The sequence below is a fragment of the Borostomias antarcticus genome, assembly GCF_949987555.1.
Source record: "Borostomias antarcticus genome assembly, chromosome: 19".
NCBI lineage: Eukaryota > Metazoa > Chordata > Actinopteri > Stomiiformes > Stomiidae > Borostomias > Borostomias antarcticus.
The window spans coordinates 15,681,456-15,699,980 of NC_140252.1; the positions used below are offsets into that span (position 1 = coordinate 15,681,456).

General features: G+C 44.9%; 1 protein-coding gene across 1 annotated transcript in view; it reads right to left on the reverse strand.

The window, feature by feature from the left end:
• mdga1 (MAM domain containing glycosylphosphatidylinositol anchor 1) overlaps positions 1 to 18,525 on the reverse strand; it is a gene marked incomplete at both ends in the record, with an annotated part of 122,936 nt that overhangs the window by 50,165 nt on the left and 54,246 nt on the right. Inside the window, 2 exon segments of the mRNA XM_084453362.1 lie at positions 6,055 to 6,187; positions 6,476 to 6,672. Coding sequence (XP_084309488.1) covers positions 6,055 to 6,187; positions 6,476 to 6,672 — 330 coding nt within the window.

Sequence of the window (18,525 nt, forward strand, 5' to 3'; positions counted from 1 at the left end):
AACATAAATTGGAACGCAGAAAACAAATCACTGTTTCATCCCCTGTAGCCCTATCTGCCTGCTCTCCTGGCTAGAACCACATTCACATTGATCACAATGTGTTGTTGCTGCTGTCTTATTTTCATCTATTTAGTGTTTGCCTGTCTCTCTCTGTCCATCTCTCTCCATCTCTCTTTCAATCTCTCTCTCTCTGCATCAATCTCTCCATCTCTGAATCTCTCTTTCTGCATCTCTCTCTGACTGTCTCTCTCTCTCTGTCTATCTGTCTTTCTTTCATTTTCTTTTCATTTCAAACCTTTATTTGTACTCGTGAAGCAGTGAGGTTTCCCTCATTTACAGTGATGACGAGTTTACACAGAGACACAAATCAAATCAACAAAACAAATGCAATGTACAATAATAATAATTAAACAGTTACAGGTTTAAGTACATAGGTCTAGAGCCATGGACTTAAACTCTGTGACTGAAGGGAGGACCTCAAGTTTAGAATATGTTTTCTACACGGAGAGTTTGGATACTTGATTCTGATTGGCTAGCAGCCGTGGTAAAATACTCTGTAACCCATGGCTGCGACTGCATAACAATTAGTATTAATGCGCCGTCAATCTCATTGACGAGGCCATTGATAGGTCAAGCGATAGGCTATGCTTTGCGTAGCAACCACTCGCAGCAACCTCTCCTTTTTCATATCCTATTACAAAAACGCACTCATCAGTCCGACTCCAACACTTCCACACCTCTACCAGCAGAGAAAGAGAGAAAGAGATGGCGAGCCCACCTTATGATAAAGAACACAGTGGTGAGTGTCATATCTATCACCCGTAATAAATCTTAGAGTGGAGTGGTAGACAGAGTCCAAGGGTTTCACAGTTGCCACGGAAGCATGTGTATAGATAGTGTCACCATAGTCTAATACTGATAGAAAAACAGCTTGAACAATTATTTTCCTACTGAACATAGGAAATCTATAACGGTTTCTGTACAGGAAGCCAATTTTCTGCCGCAGCTTAGAGGCTAGATTATCTTCATGAAACTTGAAAGAGAGTTTATCATCCAACCACAAACTAATATATTTGTACTCTGTGACTCTCTCAATATGAGGCCATTAGCAGTTGAAAGGTGGAGTCGATCACATAGACGGCCTTTGCTATGTTTCACCCGTTCAACTGAAACGGGCCCCGCCCTCGCTAGGGCCCCCGACTATAATTTGATAGTCACCCATTTCCGCTCACTAAGAACATGACTGACGGTGTCAAAAATATGAACTAGTAAATTGTCGGAATTTCGGAAATAGTCGGACTAGTTTTTTACAGTAGATCCGACAGGTCTAGTTCAATAATTAATTTTAGTATTTTGAATATCTATTTTTATTTTGATCGGCCGCATACACTTGTCAATGCGTGAAGCCAATGACCTGGCGACTTGCGAAGTTGAATGAACACATTTCAAACATCAAAAACATCTTGTGTGATCTGAATTACAGTTCAAATAATTAGTTTGAACTAAATGAGTAATAACAAAGCATGCCTTAATTAAAAGAAATCACACTGTTGTGAATAGGGGTCAATGGTCATTGAATATTGGTCTTTTATTTATTTTTTTCTTCTTATAATTGCTCTTGAAACGGGCCCCCAGATGGCTAAGGCTGGCTCTGGTCGATCATAATCAATAGTCCTGGCTCTAGAGAACAACATGAACTTAGATTTGCTAGGATTTAGGACTAGTTTCAGATTGGTGAGAGCTTCTTGTGGTACATTAAAAGCAAGCAGCAGATTAACAATGACTTCCTGAACAGTATCTGCAATACAGTAGACAACTGTATAATCAGCATATAAATTAACATGACAGCCAGTTAGTGCAGAGACAATATCATTAATATAGATGGTGAAAAGGACAGGACCCAACACCGATCCCTGGGGCACACCTTTAGCTACAGTAGAGACAGGAAATCTGATTTACCCGATTTCACACACTGACACCTTGATGACAGATAATCCTGCAACCAGTCACAAGCATCTCTATCCAAACCAATACTAGATATTCTGTTTAAAAGCAGCTGGTGATTGACTGTATCAAATGCTTTTCAGAGATCTACTGTACAAAGAGCAGTGTTTCCTGTTGTCTAATGCCAAGATTATGTCTTAAGTGACAAGAGTGACAGTTGAAATAGCACTATGATTAGCTCTAAATCCAGATTGGTGAGGACTTAAAACTGTGTGTCTGTCTGTCAGAGAGCAAGGGGTGCCTACGTGGGTAACTCTCCCTGAGGTCATCCAGTCCAGCATGTAGAGGGAGGGACATGTTCACACACAGTCCTGTTCATTGTCCAGCACATCGCTCATTTGGCAAAAGCCCAGAGGACAAGTGAGACAGAAACTCCATGAACATAAACAGCATCACCCATTAATGAAGGGGCTGGTTCTCCTCTGGCTGACTTCAGAAACCGGATGCTCATGTATCTTAATAGATGTTCTTCTCTCCAACCACAAGCATGCGCACACTACAAGATTTTAAAATAATGGCTCATCACTCCCCTCCGCTATGCGTCTAGCCTAGCCTACTATGTGCCAGCAATCACATGCATTTCCCAAACAGAATATCTCAATACAAAACTGTAAAAAACATAAATCAATTTTCTTATATTAACTAAGATATACACTGGAAAAAGATAGACAGATTGAGCTCTAACACCTAAAAAAATGCTTTAGTGACAGTCAAAACATTTCCTTGTTGACTGCTGCCCAATGCATGAGTCTATTCATGGACAGTTTCAAATGCGCAGTTAAGGAGACTATCTTCAAATCACCCAACCCTAATGTAGGCTATGGGAAACACTGCATAAAAACATGGGGGCCTCTGAAGTAAATGGACAATGTGGGCTAGATGATTAATGTTAAGCAAGAAAAACAGGTGTCTTTTATTGTGCTGCCTGCGAGTTTGATTGTTTAAAGTTTGACAGCTGTCCCAACTCTCATGGTCTCCCCTCAGCCTAGACATATGGGGGAAAGAATGAGCAATGAATGAATGAACGAATCATTAAAAGGTTTGAGCAGGTGAATCTGATTTAACTCACAAAATTCAGTCAGGTACAGCCCTACAGGATTTCATTAAGATTATCGTGCCCGAGGGAGCAATGAATCACTGGTCTCGCCGTCTCGCTCTTAAATAAGTGACATAATAATTCTAAATATCAAACATGTTTGATATTATCAGGGCGGCCGTCATGAGTCTGCGAGCCGATCGGGAGGGTTAAGATTGGATCTGTAAACCCCTCACATAACAAGATAATCTGGAGCATCTAGCTTTGCTAACACGGCTAACGCTACTAGCACTGCTAACAAGGCTAAGGGCACATTCACATGGCAGATTTAGTCAAAGCGTTTCCGCATTGCTTTTCATTGTTGTCTATGGAGCCCAGTGAAAATGTGAAAGTTGAAAATATATGAACTTTTCTGCAAAGCATGGTGAAAGCACCGCTTGCAAAATATGCTGTGTGAATGCACCCTAATGCTGCTAGAGCTGCTAACACGACTCAGAGTGCATTGACATTGACAAGCTGCTAAAAAAGTGAGGTGCACTGCATTGTCCCTGGCCGATGCTATTTGTTACCAAGTATTAAATTTTAAAGGATTCATGTCTCAGCATGATCTGGAAAAACTTGTCCATGCATTTATCTTCAGTAGACTCGACTACTGTAAAGGTGTGTTTACAGGTCTCTCTAAATAATCGATCAGACAGCTGCAGTTGATTCAGAACGCTGCTGCTCGAGTCCTCACTAAGACTAAGAAAGTGGATCACATCACTCCAGTTCTGAGGTCTTTACACTGGCTTCCTGTCTGTTGACCTGACTTAAATTGACTTTAAAATACTGCTGTTGGTTTATAAAGCACTGAATGGTTTACGGCCAAAATATATTTCTGATCTGCTGCTACGTTATGAACCATCCAGACCTGGCACAGGCCAGCTTTCTGTTAAAACAAAACATTGAGAAGTAGCATTCCGTTTTTATGCTCCAGATATCTGGAACAAACTTCCAGAAAACTGCAGTTCTGCTGCAACTCTCAGTTCTTTTAAATCAAGACTGAAGACTTCTTTTTGCCTCTGCTTTTTATTAAATCAAATAATTATTAATTCATACACTGGACTGTAACTTTTATTCCTGTATTTGATTTTTCTTGCATTTTGTTTTAAATGTATTTTTTTGCATTTCGTTTTATATAACCTTTTATGTGTTTCTGTAAAGCACTTTGTAAAGCCTTGTGCTATGTGCTATACAAATAAACTTACAGTTCAAGGATCAGTGTGCTCAGACTTGGAAATTGATTAAAAAAAATGTTTGTTCCGCTGCCGGGCCACTCCAAGCAAGGATAAATTCAAAATGGAATAATTAGACCCGCACTCAAGGAAACTTTGCTGTTTCTCTTTTATTCCAAAAAAATATCTTACATGCAGTTAGACGTTTCGGTTGCCTGCCTTCTTCAGTTACTGCATGTCTTTAGATACACAGGGAAAAACTCCATTTAAAAAAATAGGAGATTTAAAATGGAGTTTTGCCGTGTGTATCTAAAGACATGCAGTAACTGAAGAAGGCAGGCAGCCGAAACGTCTAACTGCAGGTAAGAGATTTGTTTTGAATAAAAGAGAAACAGCATAGTTTCTTGATTGCGGGTCTAATTATATCATACAAATAAACTTGCCTTGCCAAGTGACAGAACACAACAATCATAGGGCGCTTCCTCCGCGCTCCACACTCCGCAGAAAAGTTACAATATTTTCAAATTTTTCCTGTGGCGCGGCGAGTTTACATTGAAAGTCAATACAATTCCCGCGAACTGGGTGGCGTGCGGCACGGGCGGCGCGAATCGCAGAACTCGGCGGCGCGGCGGCCAGGATTCGCTGCGCGGCGACATTCGCAAAAGTTAAATTTTTTGAACTTTCTGCGGCGGAATCGTGCAGCGAGGCATTGATCCCAGGATTGGGCGATCTGGGCGGCGCGAATTTTCTCGCCCGGTGTGAACACAGCATAACGCTGCTTGCGCTGCTAACACGGGTAATAGCACTAGCACTGCTATAAGACAGCTAATGCTGCTAGCACTGCTATAACATGGCTAATGCTGCTAGCACTGCTATAACATGGCTAATGCCGCAAACACTGTTAACGCTAACCCTCAGCACCTCTGCATCGTTCCACATGAATGAACTCTGAATAAATTAAGACCTGTATCGTCTAGTCCTCCATCCTGACTCTTCACCTTAATTCCTGTCATCAATCATGACCTTTTCGTGCCTAGTAAAAAAAATATATACAGAGCATTAAAAAGAAAGAGCGGGTCAGGCCTCTGCCAGGCGTGACATTTGAAACCGGGAGGAGGAGAAAAAAGGAAGGGAACAGACAACGAATAAAAAGATGGACAGTGAAAAGAGCAGGGGGAATCGTTGCCAAGGGGCCTTTGGGGTGTAGATCGCCACGGTGAAATTGACAGGGCCGTCGACGGCGACAGCGCTGTAGATGGCAGTGGCGTTGCTGTGGCGATGGAGGGGCGGAGTGCGAGGCTGGCAATAGATAGCAGAGACCCTGACAGCTGAATTAAAAGTGACGGGTTGAGATGTGCTTTCAGCTAGGGAATAACAAGACGGATAGAGACTCTCTAACACATGGGCCGGGAGAGAGAGAAGAAGAGAGAGAGCGAGAGAAAGAGAGTATAGTATATCAATGCTGTGAGAGAGGGCAAAAAGAGAGAGAGACAGAGGAAGACAGAGACAGAGAGAGCGAAAGAGAGAGAGGTGCAGTATATCAATGCTGTGAGAGAGGGCAAAAAGAGAGAGAGACAGAGAGAGAGAGAGACAGAGAGCGAGAGAGAGAGGTATAGTATATCAATGCTGTGAGAGAGGGCAAAGAGAGAGAGAGAGAGAGAGAGGGGTACAGTGCTGTGAGAGAGAGCAAAAAGAGATAGAGACAGAGAGAGAGAGAGAGAGAGAGAGAGAGAGTATATCAGTGCTGTGAGAGAGGGTAAAATGAAAGAGACACAGAGAGAGAGAGACTATGTAACTTACTGGTGGTGTTTGTGAGCCGGAAGGTGACAGAGCTGTCAGGGATGTCACAAACGTTGCGGACAGACACCTGGCACGTGTAGTTGGCAAAGTCCTGCAGTCGCAGGTTCTTTAACTTCAACACTTTGGTCTCGCCCTGCAGGACAGGACACACACACACACATATATACCTAATGAATGAAAAATCATCATTTGAAAAATTAATTATTAATCTAGCCTCCATTTCTCTCACTCATTCCTCCTGCTCCTGGAGGAACTGGTGTGTGTGTGTGTGTGTGTGTGTGTGTGTGTGTGTGTGTGTGTGTGTGTGTGTGTGTGTGTGTGTGTGTGTGCTCTTGTATATGCGTGTGTCTGTGTGTGTGTGTGTGTGTGTGTGTGCGTGCGCATGCGTGCATGTGTGTGTACGTACGAGCGCAGGTTCTACCTGTGTGTACAGGGGTTCGTAGATATCCACTCCTCGGTCCTTGCTCTGCTCTATGGGAGTATTCCCACGTTTCCATATGAAGCGGGCGGGCGGGTTGGAGTTCACCGTACAGCGCAGGAACACCGTCTTCTCCTGGTAGTAGCTCCCACGGACATCGCTGATGGTCTGGTGGACGGTCAGCACCGGCTTGTCCAGGTCTGCAACACACACACACACAAGCACGAGCTCAAGCTTTGGTTTGACGACGTGACATTAAGCAGCTGTCCGTCCACCGCATCCCTAGTCTATGCGGTGCTGGACCAGCAGCAGAAAGGTGCTGGACCAGCAGGGGCTGGAGGAGAATCAGCCAAGGTGTTTCATGACTGCAGTATCTCTCCTGTCCACTGGGAGCAGAGGTGCTAGAGAGGGCTGGATACCACCCAGAAGGATAGAAGAAGAATGGGGGAGCTCTCTGGTAGATGCTGCTGGTCGTGAGCTCGTGAGCTGATTGGCTATCACTGTGCAACGTTACAGCTTGCTAGCAGACAGCGCCATAGTTGACAAAACCACACTTGCACATCATTAGAATTTCAGAATCAGAATCAATCAATCATTCGTTTATTGCCATGTAGTCTCTCTCCAGACTCAAATATTACATTGAATTGTTGTGCTCCGCATATTACATAATAGAGTCTGTGTCACTTCGCCGATCAAGTTGGTGTTCTGAGGTCAAAATCGACGGGTCAAAATTGAAAGAGTGACAGGTCATAGCAGCAAATGAGAGACGCTGGCCAAGGTTAGATGGGCGGGGCATATCTATGAGTGGGAACGCCTGATCGCGAAAGTCATTACTGATTGGTGTCGCCAGGATTCCGGCTCTACCAATGAATTGCCAGGATCTGAACACCAGATTTTTGCATGAAGTGTCCCAGACCCATAGAGAGATGGGCAGCAGCAGTAACGTAGTTAGCGTAGCTTACGTAGTGTATCAGTAACCGGGTTTCCATCCACCTCTTCCAATTCGCATTTTCCAAAATTGCGAGAATAAAAACTTGAGAAACCTCAGAAATAAAATAAAAAAAGGCCGAAATATCACAAAAAGGTTTTTCAGCTCGGAGGGGGTGGAAAAGTCAGCGTATCGATAGTAGGAAAATGCGACTTTTTGCAATGGAAACAGATTTTGTGAATAAACGATGACGTACCGGATATCACTTCATCCAGTACTCGTGTCATTGCATTTACTCTTTCTCGTCTCTGCATCAAGACGTAATGATGTAAGCTGACAACGCTGAAAAAAAAGTAATGAGAGTTCTCCCAAGAGCCATCAAATTTACAAAGAATCTCTCCATCTCGTCGTCGTACAGACCTGTGAGTTGACCAAAATGTTGTTGACATGAGACGCTCTCTTAATGACGTTATTCCGTGGCGGCTTTGTTACAGCCAGTGGTCTGGCTGTAGCTTGTGTGTGTCATATGTGTCAGTTTTGTCTCCCCCTTCTGTGTCCTACTCCCCTTTCAGTCATTCAGGTGCCGTGGGCGTGGCCCAGTTTCCTGGTCATCTTTCCCAAACTCCTTGCAGCTGCGGCCGTCCAATCAGCGAGTACGCCACCCACTATATATACCCTAGGCCTCAGGGGTCTCAAACTCGCGGCCCGCGGGCCATTTGCGGCCCGCCACACCACTCCAACCGGCCCGTGACATGATGTCAGAAATATAATGTAATCTGGCCCGCAAAATAATTTCTTGTAAACGGCGCCGGCAGCCAGGCCTACAATGCAAAATTCAAGTCGCTCAAAAGTGGGGCGAAATTCTGTTATTGTGCGCAATGCAAATGCTGCATACAGTCACAGGTGCAATCAATCCGCACGCGACTATGAACGGAATGCAGCTCGCCACCGAGAGGCTGTTTTCATGGTTAACACAGACAGTTTCAAGAAAGATGGACATTGCAGTATTTTCAGAGTTCAATGGAAATGCTACCTGCCTGATATGCAAGAACAAAGTCGCTGTTCTAAAGGAATATAATGTCAAGAGCTATTCATTACTAAACATGGAGTGTCATAGGGAGACGAGAGGAAAAAAAGAGCCACACAGCTGAGAGGGCTGACGTCTCAGCAGTCTTTCAAGATAAGTGTCTGGCAAGAAATAGAGCAGTAGCCTACAGATGTATTCAAGTGTCTGGCAAGAAATGGAAACAAACTTGAACTTTAATAAATGCAAGTACAGGTCCAGGGCAGGCTTAGTGATGCATCTTGCAGCTCAAACTGAATAAAGTACAAATGTAGGCTATTCAAGATAAAATAAAAGTAAGGGGAAATGATTTGCAGCACTAACTGTTAAAATATATTAAAATGAATGGAAACCGGTTTGAATTTGTATGATGAAAATGTTAGTTATGGAATAGTCTTGCAACATTTAGAGACTGAGTTGTGAGTCTAGTTATGGAAATGAAAAATGACATTTTCAGAAATATTGCACTTTCTTATAGTTAGTAATAGTTGAAGTTGACATTGAAGTGGCCCTCCTATAAGTTGACTATACCAGCAGTGGCCACAAGCCAATGCGTAAATTCGCAATTTCTTTTGCAGATTTTCACAAAATTCGCTTGAAATTTGTGATACATTTGGATGGAAACCCAGCTAGTGAAAGAACTCTCATGGGTCTGGCGTTGAGATGTTGTAGTTGTACGTTGTAGTTGCCATGCAGTTTTTCAACATACTAGGAATTCGCTTTCGGTCGTGTTGCATAACAAGGGGACAACATTGGACAGGGTGCAGGGACGAGACAGGACAGTGCAAAGACAGGACAGTGCAAAGACAGGACAGTGCAAAGAGCGAGGACAAACTGCTAGTGCAAAAAAGGATAAGCTAAGAAAGAACAATATACAAAAGGTAGTGCAGTCAGTGTATATACAGTGAGTATGCAGAGTGTAATGTGTAAGTGAGTGTGTGTGTGTGTAAGTGAGTGTGTGTGTGTGTGTGTAAGTGAGTGTGTGTATGTGTGGGCGGCGTGATACGTGAGTGCGTTGGTCCTATACAGTACAACCAATTTATTCCAAACTGAATACAGAAACTCAATACTACCTGACTAGGGCCTTCATTTCAACCTGCTGCCATCAGTGCTCGGTTTGTTTACGTGATACTGGGCGCGTCTGCTATCGTGAATATCCAACGCATTGACGTTCAGTGTAGTGTCCGAAAACCGTTTAATTGTCCCCTATATAGTTCACTATACGGGGAGAACTACATAGGGAATAGTGAGTGAGTGAACGCGTGAATGGTTTTGAAAACAGATTCTTTCCTCACTGTCGTTTTCTAGGTCTGATTCAGTCACTCTTTTTCTGGCGTTTCCCGCCGCTCTCGACCGCCCACACACCCACCCTTTGTCTCTGTGAGCGATCTCATCTGTTTCCAGAGGAAACCATTTCTATGAAGTCACGCCACGCCTTCTGCCATATCTCATAGTCATCAATGTCTCATCCATTCTTAATTTCTCTCTCTCTCTCTCTCTCTCTCTCTCTCTGTCTTTCTCTTGTACTAAATTGTGTGTGTGTGTGTGTGTGTGTGTGTGTGCATGCCTGTGTGTGTGCGTGCTTGTGTGTGTGTGTGTGTGTGTGTTTGTGTGTGTGTGCATGCTTGTGTGTGTGTGTGCGTGCCTGTGTGTGTGTGTGTGTGTGTGTGTGTGTGTGTAACCTTCAAACTACCCTGCAGCCTAATTGGCACATTGACATCCTGACTGCTGCCACACCCTCTCCATCTAGCTGTCCTTCTATCTCTCCTCCCTCTATCAGCCACGATCATAAACCATGTAGACCTGTCAAAACACAATCATTACATCTGAACGAAGGAGACCAGTGTACTCAGTTCAGCTGCATACCGTTCATTTCATTTCATCGTTCATCCCCTCCCACGCCCTCTATCACCCTGTGGGACTTATAACTCGGACTGAACGGAATATTGATGGAAGAAATATAGGACTGTGCAATTTTGTAGGTCTTTTGTGGTCTTATATATGCTCTTACTGTTGGTCTATGTGTGTAATGTGTGTGTGTGTGTGTGTGTGTGTGTGTGTGTGTGTGTGTGTGTGTGTGTGTGTGTGTGTGTGTGTGTGTGTGTGTGTGTGTGTGCGTGTGCGTGTGTGTGTGTGGCTGTGTGGCTGTGAGTATTGTTTTAGAGGAAGCTCTTACGACATTTCGTTATACTTGTATAATGACAATAAAGCTTTCAATTCAATTCAATTTGTAGAGAACATCAGAGCAGCATTCGAGCCGTTCAACCAGAAGGCTCTTTTCTAAACCACAACATCCACTTAGGACAAAAATATTATATAGAAATAGTATTTTTTGTTTTGTATTTGATTTAATTCACATTTCTTTATTCCCGTTTTACTCTATTTTATAGTGTTTTTAGCGCTTCTTATTTTTTCTGTTACAGTACAATGTTTTTTTGTGTTTTTTTTATTTTGTTTGTGAAGCACTTTGTAACATTGTTTTAAGAAGTGCTATAAGAATAAAATGCATTATTATTATTATTATTATTATTATTGTTGTTGTTGTTGTTGTTATTCCCATGATAATAAAAGCAAGCAAAGAAAAGCCTCCCAACGGCTCCAGCGCTCCCCCAGCCCTGGTCCTGAGCCCCTCGGGGGTCGCGGTGGAAGGCTGCCAGCCACAGGCCTCAGCTACTGGCAGCCCCCTCTGATGGCTCTCCCAGGGAGGGGGGGGGGGGGGGATGGTTAGCCATGTTGGACAGGTGATGTGAGGCAAGCTGAGTCGAGGGGCATAGCCATAGAGAGAGAGAGGGGGAGGGGGAGACAGAGAGAGAGAGGCCAGAGGTAAACGAGTGTGATAGTGTAACAGTATGACCTCTGCTCTCCAAATCCTCTTTGATTTCCAATAAACAAGCTGCTCCCTGTGTGAGAGCAGGAAAGGACATGACGGGAGGGAATGACTAACCCTAACCCTAATGACGCCTTCAGCTATATGTGTGTGTGTGTGTGTGTGGTCGTGTGTGTGCGGTCGTGTGTGTGCGTGCATGCATGTGTGTACATGTATGTGTGTGTGTGTGTGTGTGTGTGTGTGTGTGTGTGTGTGCGGTGCATGTTCTTACATACTAATACAAATCATTAAAAAAAAGAGTTGTGTTGCACATATTTGTTGATCCAGAGGACGTAGCTATAGGAGCTCAACCTTGAATTAGACCCACAGGGAGCGAGCATGTACAGCTCATGTGTGTGTGTGTGTGTGTGTGTGTGTGTGTGTGTGTGTGTGTGTGTGTGTGTGTGTGTGTGTGTGTGTGTGTGTGTGTGTGTGTGTGTGTGTGTGGAGGAGAAGGCAGCGGAGCTCTGAGCCCTGCCTGTCATCAGGGAGGAGTTGGAATTGCTTCCATATGTCTCTCCACTGCAAGCTTACCTCCTGTGACACTGATGTATGTGTGTGTGTGTGTGTGTGTGTGTGTGTGTGTGTGTGTGTGTGTGTGTGTGTGCGTACCTCTGATTATTCTCCTGGTCATAATTTCATACTAAGACACATACCTGTATATATGAAGAAATATGATTGCGTGCGTAGCTGTACCGTACATACTGTACAGAGAAACATGATTGTGTGTCTGCCATGGTGCAGACTGTATCTATGCAGACTGTCTCCATGCAGACCAGTGATATCGTGATGAAGATTGTCTCTATACAGACCAGCATGTGACACACACACACACACACATGCATTCATAGTAAGTAATTCATAAAAAGTAATACATTTAAGTCGCTTTGGATAAAATCATCTGCAAAATGACAAAAATGTACAATGTTAAGATCAACCAAAATGATAATTTCTTTCACAGAATTTTACAGACAATTACTTTTAACGGAAATGTACGCACAAGCTGACACACACACACACAAACACACACGGCAAGACTCTCTCTCTTACACACACACACACACACACACACACACTCATGGATGGACTGTGCATACAGAGCAGCACAAACAGAGCGTGGCGCATTTTTGATCCAGCTCGTCAATTATTTACGATTCGGCACATAGCCCTAAAGAGAGCACAAAACAAGCACAAGCTCTGCATTCAGAAAATAATGAGAATATTGCCAGTGTTTAATATTCAAAGCTTTTTTTTATCTAGGCTAGTTATTTTTCTCACTTTTAGAACCAATGGTATTTCTCCCTCGCTCTCCTTTTCAAATCAATCAACTTCCTCCCTCCTCTCCCTTCTCTCTCTCTTCTCCTGTGTCTCTCCTCCCTCCTCTCCTCTTTCTTCTCCCTTATCTCTCTTCTCCTCTCCCTAATCCCTCCATCCCTCTTCTCTCTCCCCCTCCTCTCTCTTCTCTCCCTCCTCTCCCTTCTCTCTCTCTTCTCCTGTCTCTCCTCCCTCCTCTCCTCTTTCTTCTCCCTTATCTCTCTTCTCCTCTCCCTAATCCCTCCATTCCTCTCCTCTCTCCCCCTCCTCTCTCTTCTCTCCCTCCTCTCCCTTCTCTCTCTCTTCTCCTGTGTCTCTCCTCCCTCCTCTCCTCTTTCTTCTCCCTTATCTCTCTTCTCCTCTCCCTAATCCCTCCATCCCTCTTCTCTCTCCCCCTCTTCTCTCTTCTCTCCCTCCTCTCCCTTCTCTCTCTCTTCTCCTGTCTCTCCTCCCTCCTCTCCTCTTTCTTCTCCCTTATCTCTCTTCTCCTCTCCCTAATCCCTCCATTCCTCTCCTCTCTCCCCCTCCTCTCTCTTCTCTCCCTCCTCTCCCTTCTCTCTCTCTTCTCCTGTGTCTCTCCTCCCTCCTCTCCTCTTTCTCCTCCCTTATCTCTCTTCTCCTCTCCCTAATCCCTCCATTCCTCTCCTCTCTCCCCCTCCTCTCTCTTCTCTCCCTCCTCTCTCTCTTCTCCTGTGTCTCTCCTCCGTCCTCTCCTCTTTCTCCTCCCTTATCTTTCTTTTCCTCTCCCTAATCCCTCCATTCATCTCCTCTCTCTTCTCTCCCTCCTCTCCCTTCTCTCCTCTCGGCCCTCTCTCCTCCCCCCCCCCCCCCCCCCCCACGCTCTCTCTTCTCCTCTCTCTCCTCCCTTCTCTCTCTTCTCCTCCCTCCTTGTCTCTCTCTCTCCTCCTAACGAGAAAGGGGATCGGTGCTCTGGCTGAGTCGAGGTTCGTAACATTACTGGCATCCGCCCCAGAAACGCCTGCCTCTCAGCTGTCCTCGGCTGAAAAGTCATTTAGACAGCATGTACTGCTGCTGTTTGGTGCATCATCACAAACGAACAGTGCTTTGTAGTCCTGTGGGGAAAGGCTGGAGGTCGAAGGTCACGGAACCACCGATGTATGAAAAGGCAGCAGCGCCACTGGAATTGCGAGATCCACATCTCTACTGCAAGGACGAGCAATGCCGAAGCAATGCCGTGAACAGAAGTCTGTGTCCGTGACTTTCTAGAGTGCCCCAACAGAATTGTGGATGACAGCATACTGTACTGGATCTACAGTAACTATAGTTGCACCCCAGAAATTAAATGTTGGGTCATATACAGTATACATATTTTTCAGATTAATCGTTTGGAAAATGCTGTCATTCAGCTTATTGTCAGTATTATTCAAAGAAAACATATAGAAACATATAGAGTGTATTTAAAATGATAAATAAATGTCTATTGAGCCCGTTTCCATTAAATGTACTGTATATAGTCGTTTTTGACTTTAATCTATGGTTTGTGATACATTTACACCAATTGTATTTGTTTGAAGCGTTGTTTTAACTTGTGTCCTGGTTTGCTGGTTTGGTCATCTCAAGGTGAAGAGTGAGACTACAGAGAAACAGAACAGAAAGCGCTGAACGCCTGCTTCAAGACCACAGCGGTGTCCAGCTCGGCCTCTCTGCTCTGTTCAACAGACGCCTGGTCAGGAAGGCCACCTCAGTCCCCCGCCGACCCCTCCCTCCTCCAGTACCCGGAGTGTCACCTTCTGCCCCCTGGGTGGAGGTACGGCGTGCCTAGGCTCAAGAGTGCTAGAACCCAAGCTCTTATACCCAAGGCAATTGCTGCAATTAACCATTGATTATAGGCCACCTTTAGGGAAAGACTTGGACATATTAATGCTATTATTTACACTTTATTTTACTCGTGGACTTAATGTGCTTACTTGTATGTGTAGCGCTATAGCGCTGTGTTTTTTGTGTGGGTTTGTAGTGTTAATGTTTATAAGCGGCACCTGAATCACCCTCCGGGGACAATAAAAATGTATTGAATTGAACTAAAATTAATGGAATTCCTCTATACCCTCCGAACACTAATACATATTCAGGGAGATTTATATTCTCATTACACATTTCCTCCAGAGGGAACAGAGCCGCGCAGCTTGTATGAGCCAGCGGATAATAGGCTGGCTGAGACCCACCGCGCCTTCATCTGAGAGTTTAACCCAGTCTAGTGTCGTTCCATATTCACCAAATCCTCCTCATATCTTAAATGATCAGTGTCCAGAGCACTCACGCAGTGATCATTTCTGTAACTGTTTGTAACTGTGTCTGTTTCTGTGTCTCTATTGTGTCTGTGTCTGCAGCTCTGTAACTGTGTCTGTTTATGTGTCTGTAACGGTGTCTGTGTCTGTTTCAGTAACTGTGCTATAACTGTGTCTGTGTCTGTAACTGTGTCTCTAACTGTTTCCGTAACTACTGCCTGTAACTGTCACTGTGTCTGCAGCTCTGTATCTGTAACTGTGTCTGTAATGGTCTGTAATGGTCTGTAACTGTGTCTGTTACTGTGTCTGTTTCAGTAGCTGTGTCTATAACTGTGTCTGTGTCTATAACTGCCTGTTTCTGTAACTGTCTGTAACTGTGTCTGTCTGTAACTGTGCCTGTACCTGTGTCTGCAGCTCCGTATCTGTAACTGTGTCTGTAATGGTCTTTAACTGTGTCTGTTTCTGTGTCTGTAACTGTGTCTGTAACTGTGTCTGTAGCGCTTTGTCTGTAACTATGTCTGTAACTGTGTCTGTAACGGTCTTTAACTATGTCTGTAACTCTGTCTGTAGCTCTGTGTCTGTAACTGTGTCTGTAACTGTGTATGTGTCTGTACTGTAGCGCTGTGTCTGTAACTCTGTCTGTAGCTCTGTGTCCGTAGCTCTGTCTGTAACTCTGTCTGTAGCTGTGTCTGTGTTTGTTGTGGAAACTAGCAGTGTTTAGAGGGTTAAGGTTTAGAGGGTTGTTTGGCCGTAAGGTCAAGTTGGCTCGGCTGAGGAGAACAACAGGAAGCGAACAGCAAGCTCAGTTGAGGTCCCTAGTGAGTTGTGCAAGTCAGAGCGCTCTAGACTGGAAGGTCCCATTTCACAGTATCTCTCAATAACAAGATTCATATCTAATCACGTAAGTTCCAAGAAAAGCCATTAGCCTTATGTGACGCATCAGAAATTACCAACATGTTGTGTTTGTATCTGTAGCTGTGTGTTACAGTTTCTCCTCCATCTCTCTCTCTCTCTCTCTCTCTCTCTCTTTCTCTCACGCACACACACACACACACACACACAAACACACACACAGAACATACAGAGAGCATCGGGGCTGGGATGTCGTGTGTGTCACCCCAGGCCTTGCACCATGCTCTAAGAGGTTGGCATGTTGTGAACTAAGCTTCAGTGGTGATCATGTGTTTTTGGATGAACATCTAGAGCTAGAACCTAACCCTAACCCTGGAGAGAGGACCCTAACGGCGCCGACTGCTCCGAGCGAGGAAGGGGGGGACGGGGACGGGCGGTTGGGAGACTCACCTAAGCCCCACCGCCCCTTGGTTGCTGCGTATGACTTTCCAAACAGACTAGTGCTGTGATCCCCCAGCAACACTTAAAGTGTGGAAGTGCTGAGCAAGGCTGCAGCTATTACAACGCGGAGCCTGGGGTTTGTGACGAGGCCGTTCAGCTCTTCAGCTTGGTTTATACGCTGCCGTATTCACTCCTTTACCTTATTGACGTGTTTACCAGTTTATCAGATCTGTCTGTCTTCTCCAGGAGGACTGCTAGATGGTTTCCTGATACCACAGACCTCCACGCTCTCTCCCAGGCCCTAGTCATGTTATTTCCTTCTGTAACTCTTATCTCGTTGTGTCTCTCCATCTATCTCTCTCTCGCATACTCTCTCCCCCGTCTCTCTCCCTCCCTGCCTCTCCCTCTCCTTCCCTCTGTCTCTATCTCTCTCCCTGTCTCTCTCTCTACCTCTCTCTCCTTCCCTCTATCTCTCTCTCTCCCTGTCTCTCCCTCTACCTCTCTCTCCTTCCCTCTGTCTCTTTCTCTCTCCCTGTCTCTCTTTCTCTCTCCCTGTCTCTCCCCCATTTACTATTTTAATATCTCTTAGCCAGTACAGTGTGTGTGTATGTGCGTGCGTGTGTGTGTGTGCGTGTGCGTGCGTGTCTGCGTGTGTGTGCGTGGCCCAGGGTGTCTAAGACTTCCTTCATTATCTAATCTGCCTGGACCAGAGCTACTGTACATGACCAGACTAAGAGAGCAGAGGGGAATCACAGTACTGTACTTCATCGTCAGCAGAGAGATAGAGAGATAGAGAGATAAAAAAGAAGAGAGAGAGAGAGGGGAGGGGGGAGTGAGAGATATATAGATAAAGGAGGAGAGAGGAAGTGAGGAGTTATTGGAGGACAGGCTGGTGAAGGATGTGAGGGTGGAACAGTAGTCTGGGGACCAGGCTAATGGCTCTGATCACCTGGATGTTGCCCAGCGGAGGCATTAGCTATATGAGACGGGACTAATTTGAGCCGCCATCTTCCCTTCAGACTAGGAAACTGAAAACAATAACGCCAGTGAACAGACGGTTTAACAGTGATTGTTGCTATAGTTTACCAGCCCGCCCGGAACACGACGACAAAACGATGTCTGCAGTAGCTTCTGATGAAAACAGCAGGAAATTGATTTTCCACAGTTACCACACACACAAGGCAGACTGAACTACAGTTACCACACACGCAAGATAGACTGAACTACAGTTACCACACACAAAAGATAGACTGAACTACAGTTACCACACACACAAGATAGACTGAACTACAGTTACCACACACACAAGATAGACTGAACTACAGTTACCACACACGCAAGGCAGACTGAACTACAGTTACCACACACACAAGGCAGACTGAACTACTGCGCAGTTACCACACACACACACACACACACACACACACACACACACACACACGTAAGCAAGGCAGACTGAGCTACAGTTACCGTCAGAGAGAACTATAGATAGTCATAGAGTCATCATCTTTCGAGCCCCAGCCTGCCGACCAGCTCAAATCCCTCAGGTCAATAAGCTGGACTGATGGAGGCTTCCATGACATGGAAGTGATGACAGCAGTGTGAAACGTATCCGATTGAAACCTGATAAGGTTATTGATCTGGGGGTATTGAATAGGCCTCTGTCCTCTTAATTACTGCTTCCGTCATTGTAATGTAATTACATCCCTCTGGATTAGGTTTCATGACGGCAAATGAAAAATGTAAGGTCATCCTAAATGAACGTGCAATTTACGATATTTTGGCGACTCATATCTGTTGTTACCGTCTGAAGCGTGCTGCGACCACGGACCTCTAGCTCCGTGTAGGCAGGCCTTCTAGGGCTCTCTCTGCTCCGATCTTCATATCGACACTGGGGACCATCTTTGAGTGAATGACATGATTTATACAGCTTAATTCTGTTTTTATGGCCCTTCTCTGCCTGAGAAACGGTTTCCAACTGAGCTGCTATGAGGTCAGGATCGTTCTAGAACCTTCCCTTCGTTGTGTAACCTTCCTGGGGGAGAGAGACACCATAAATAAGGGGTGATGAAAACACATTTTAGATAAAGCTGGCCAAACGATGTGGACAAGCAGAATGATCTTATCTCTGCCTGAGCCTGAGCTCTCAGGACCGGCTTATTATCCACATCTGCCCCAATTCACCTCCAAGGTGGTGTGTTTGTGTGTGTGTGTGTGTGTGTGTGTGTGTGTGTGTGTGTGTACGTGTGTGTGAAAACGCCCATCGAATCAATTTTGAAGCAACGTCATCATCGACATCGATGGACTGTCATAAGCGGTAAGTGTGTGTGTATGTGTGTGTGT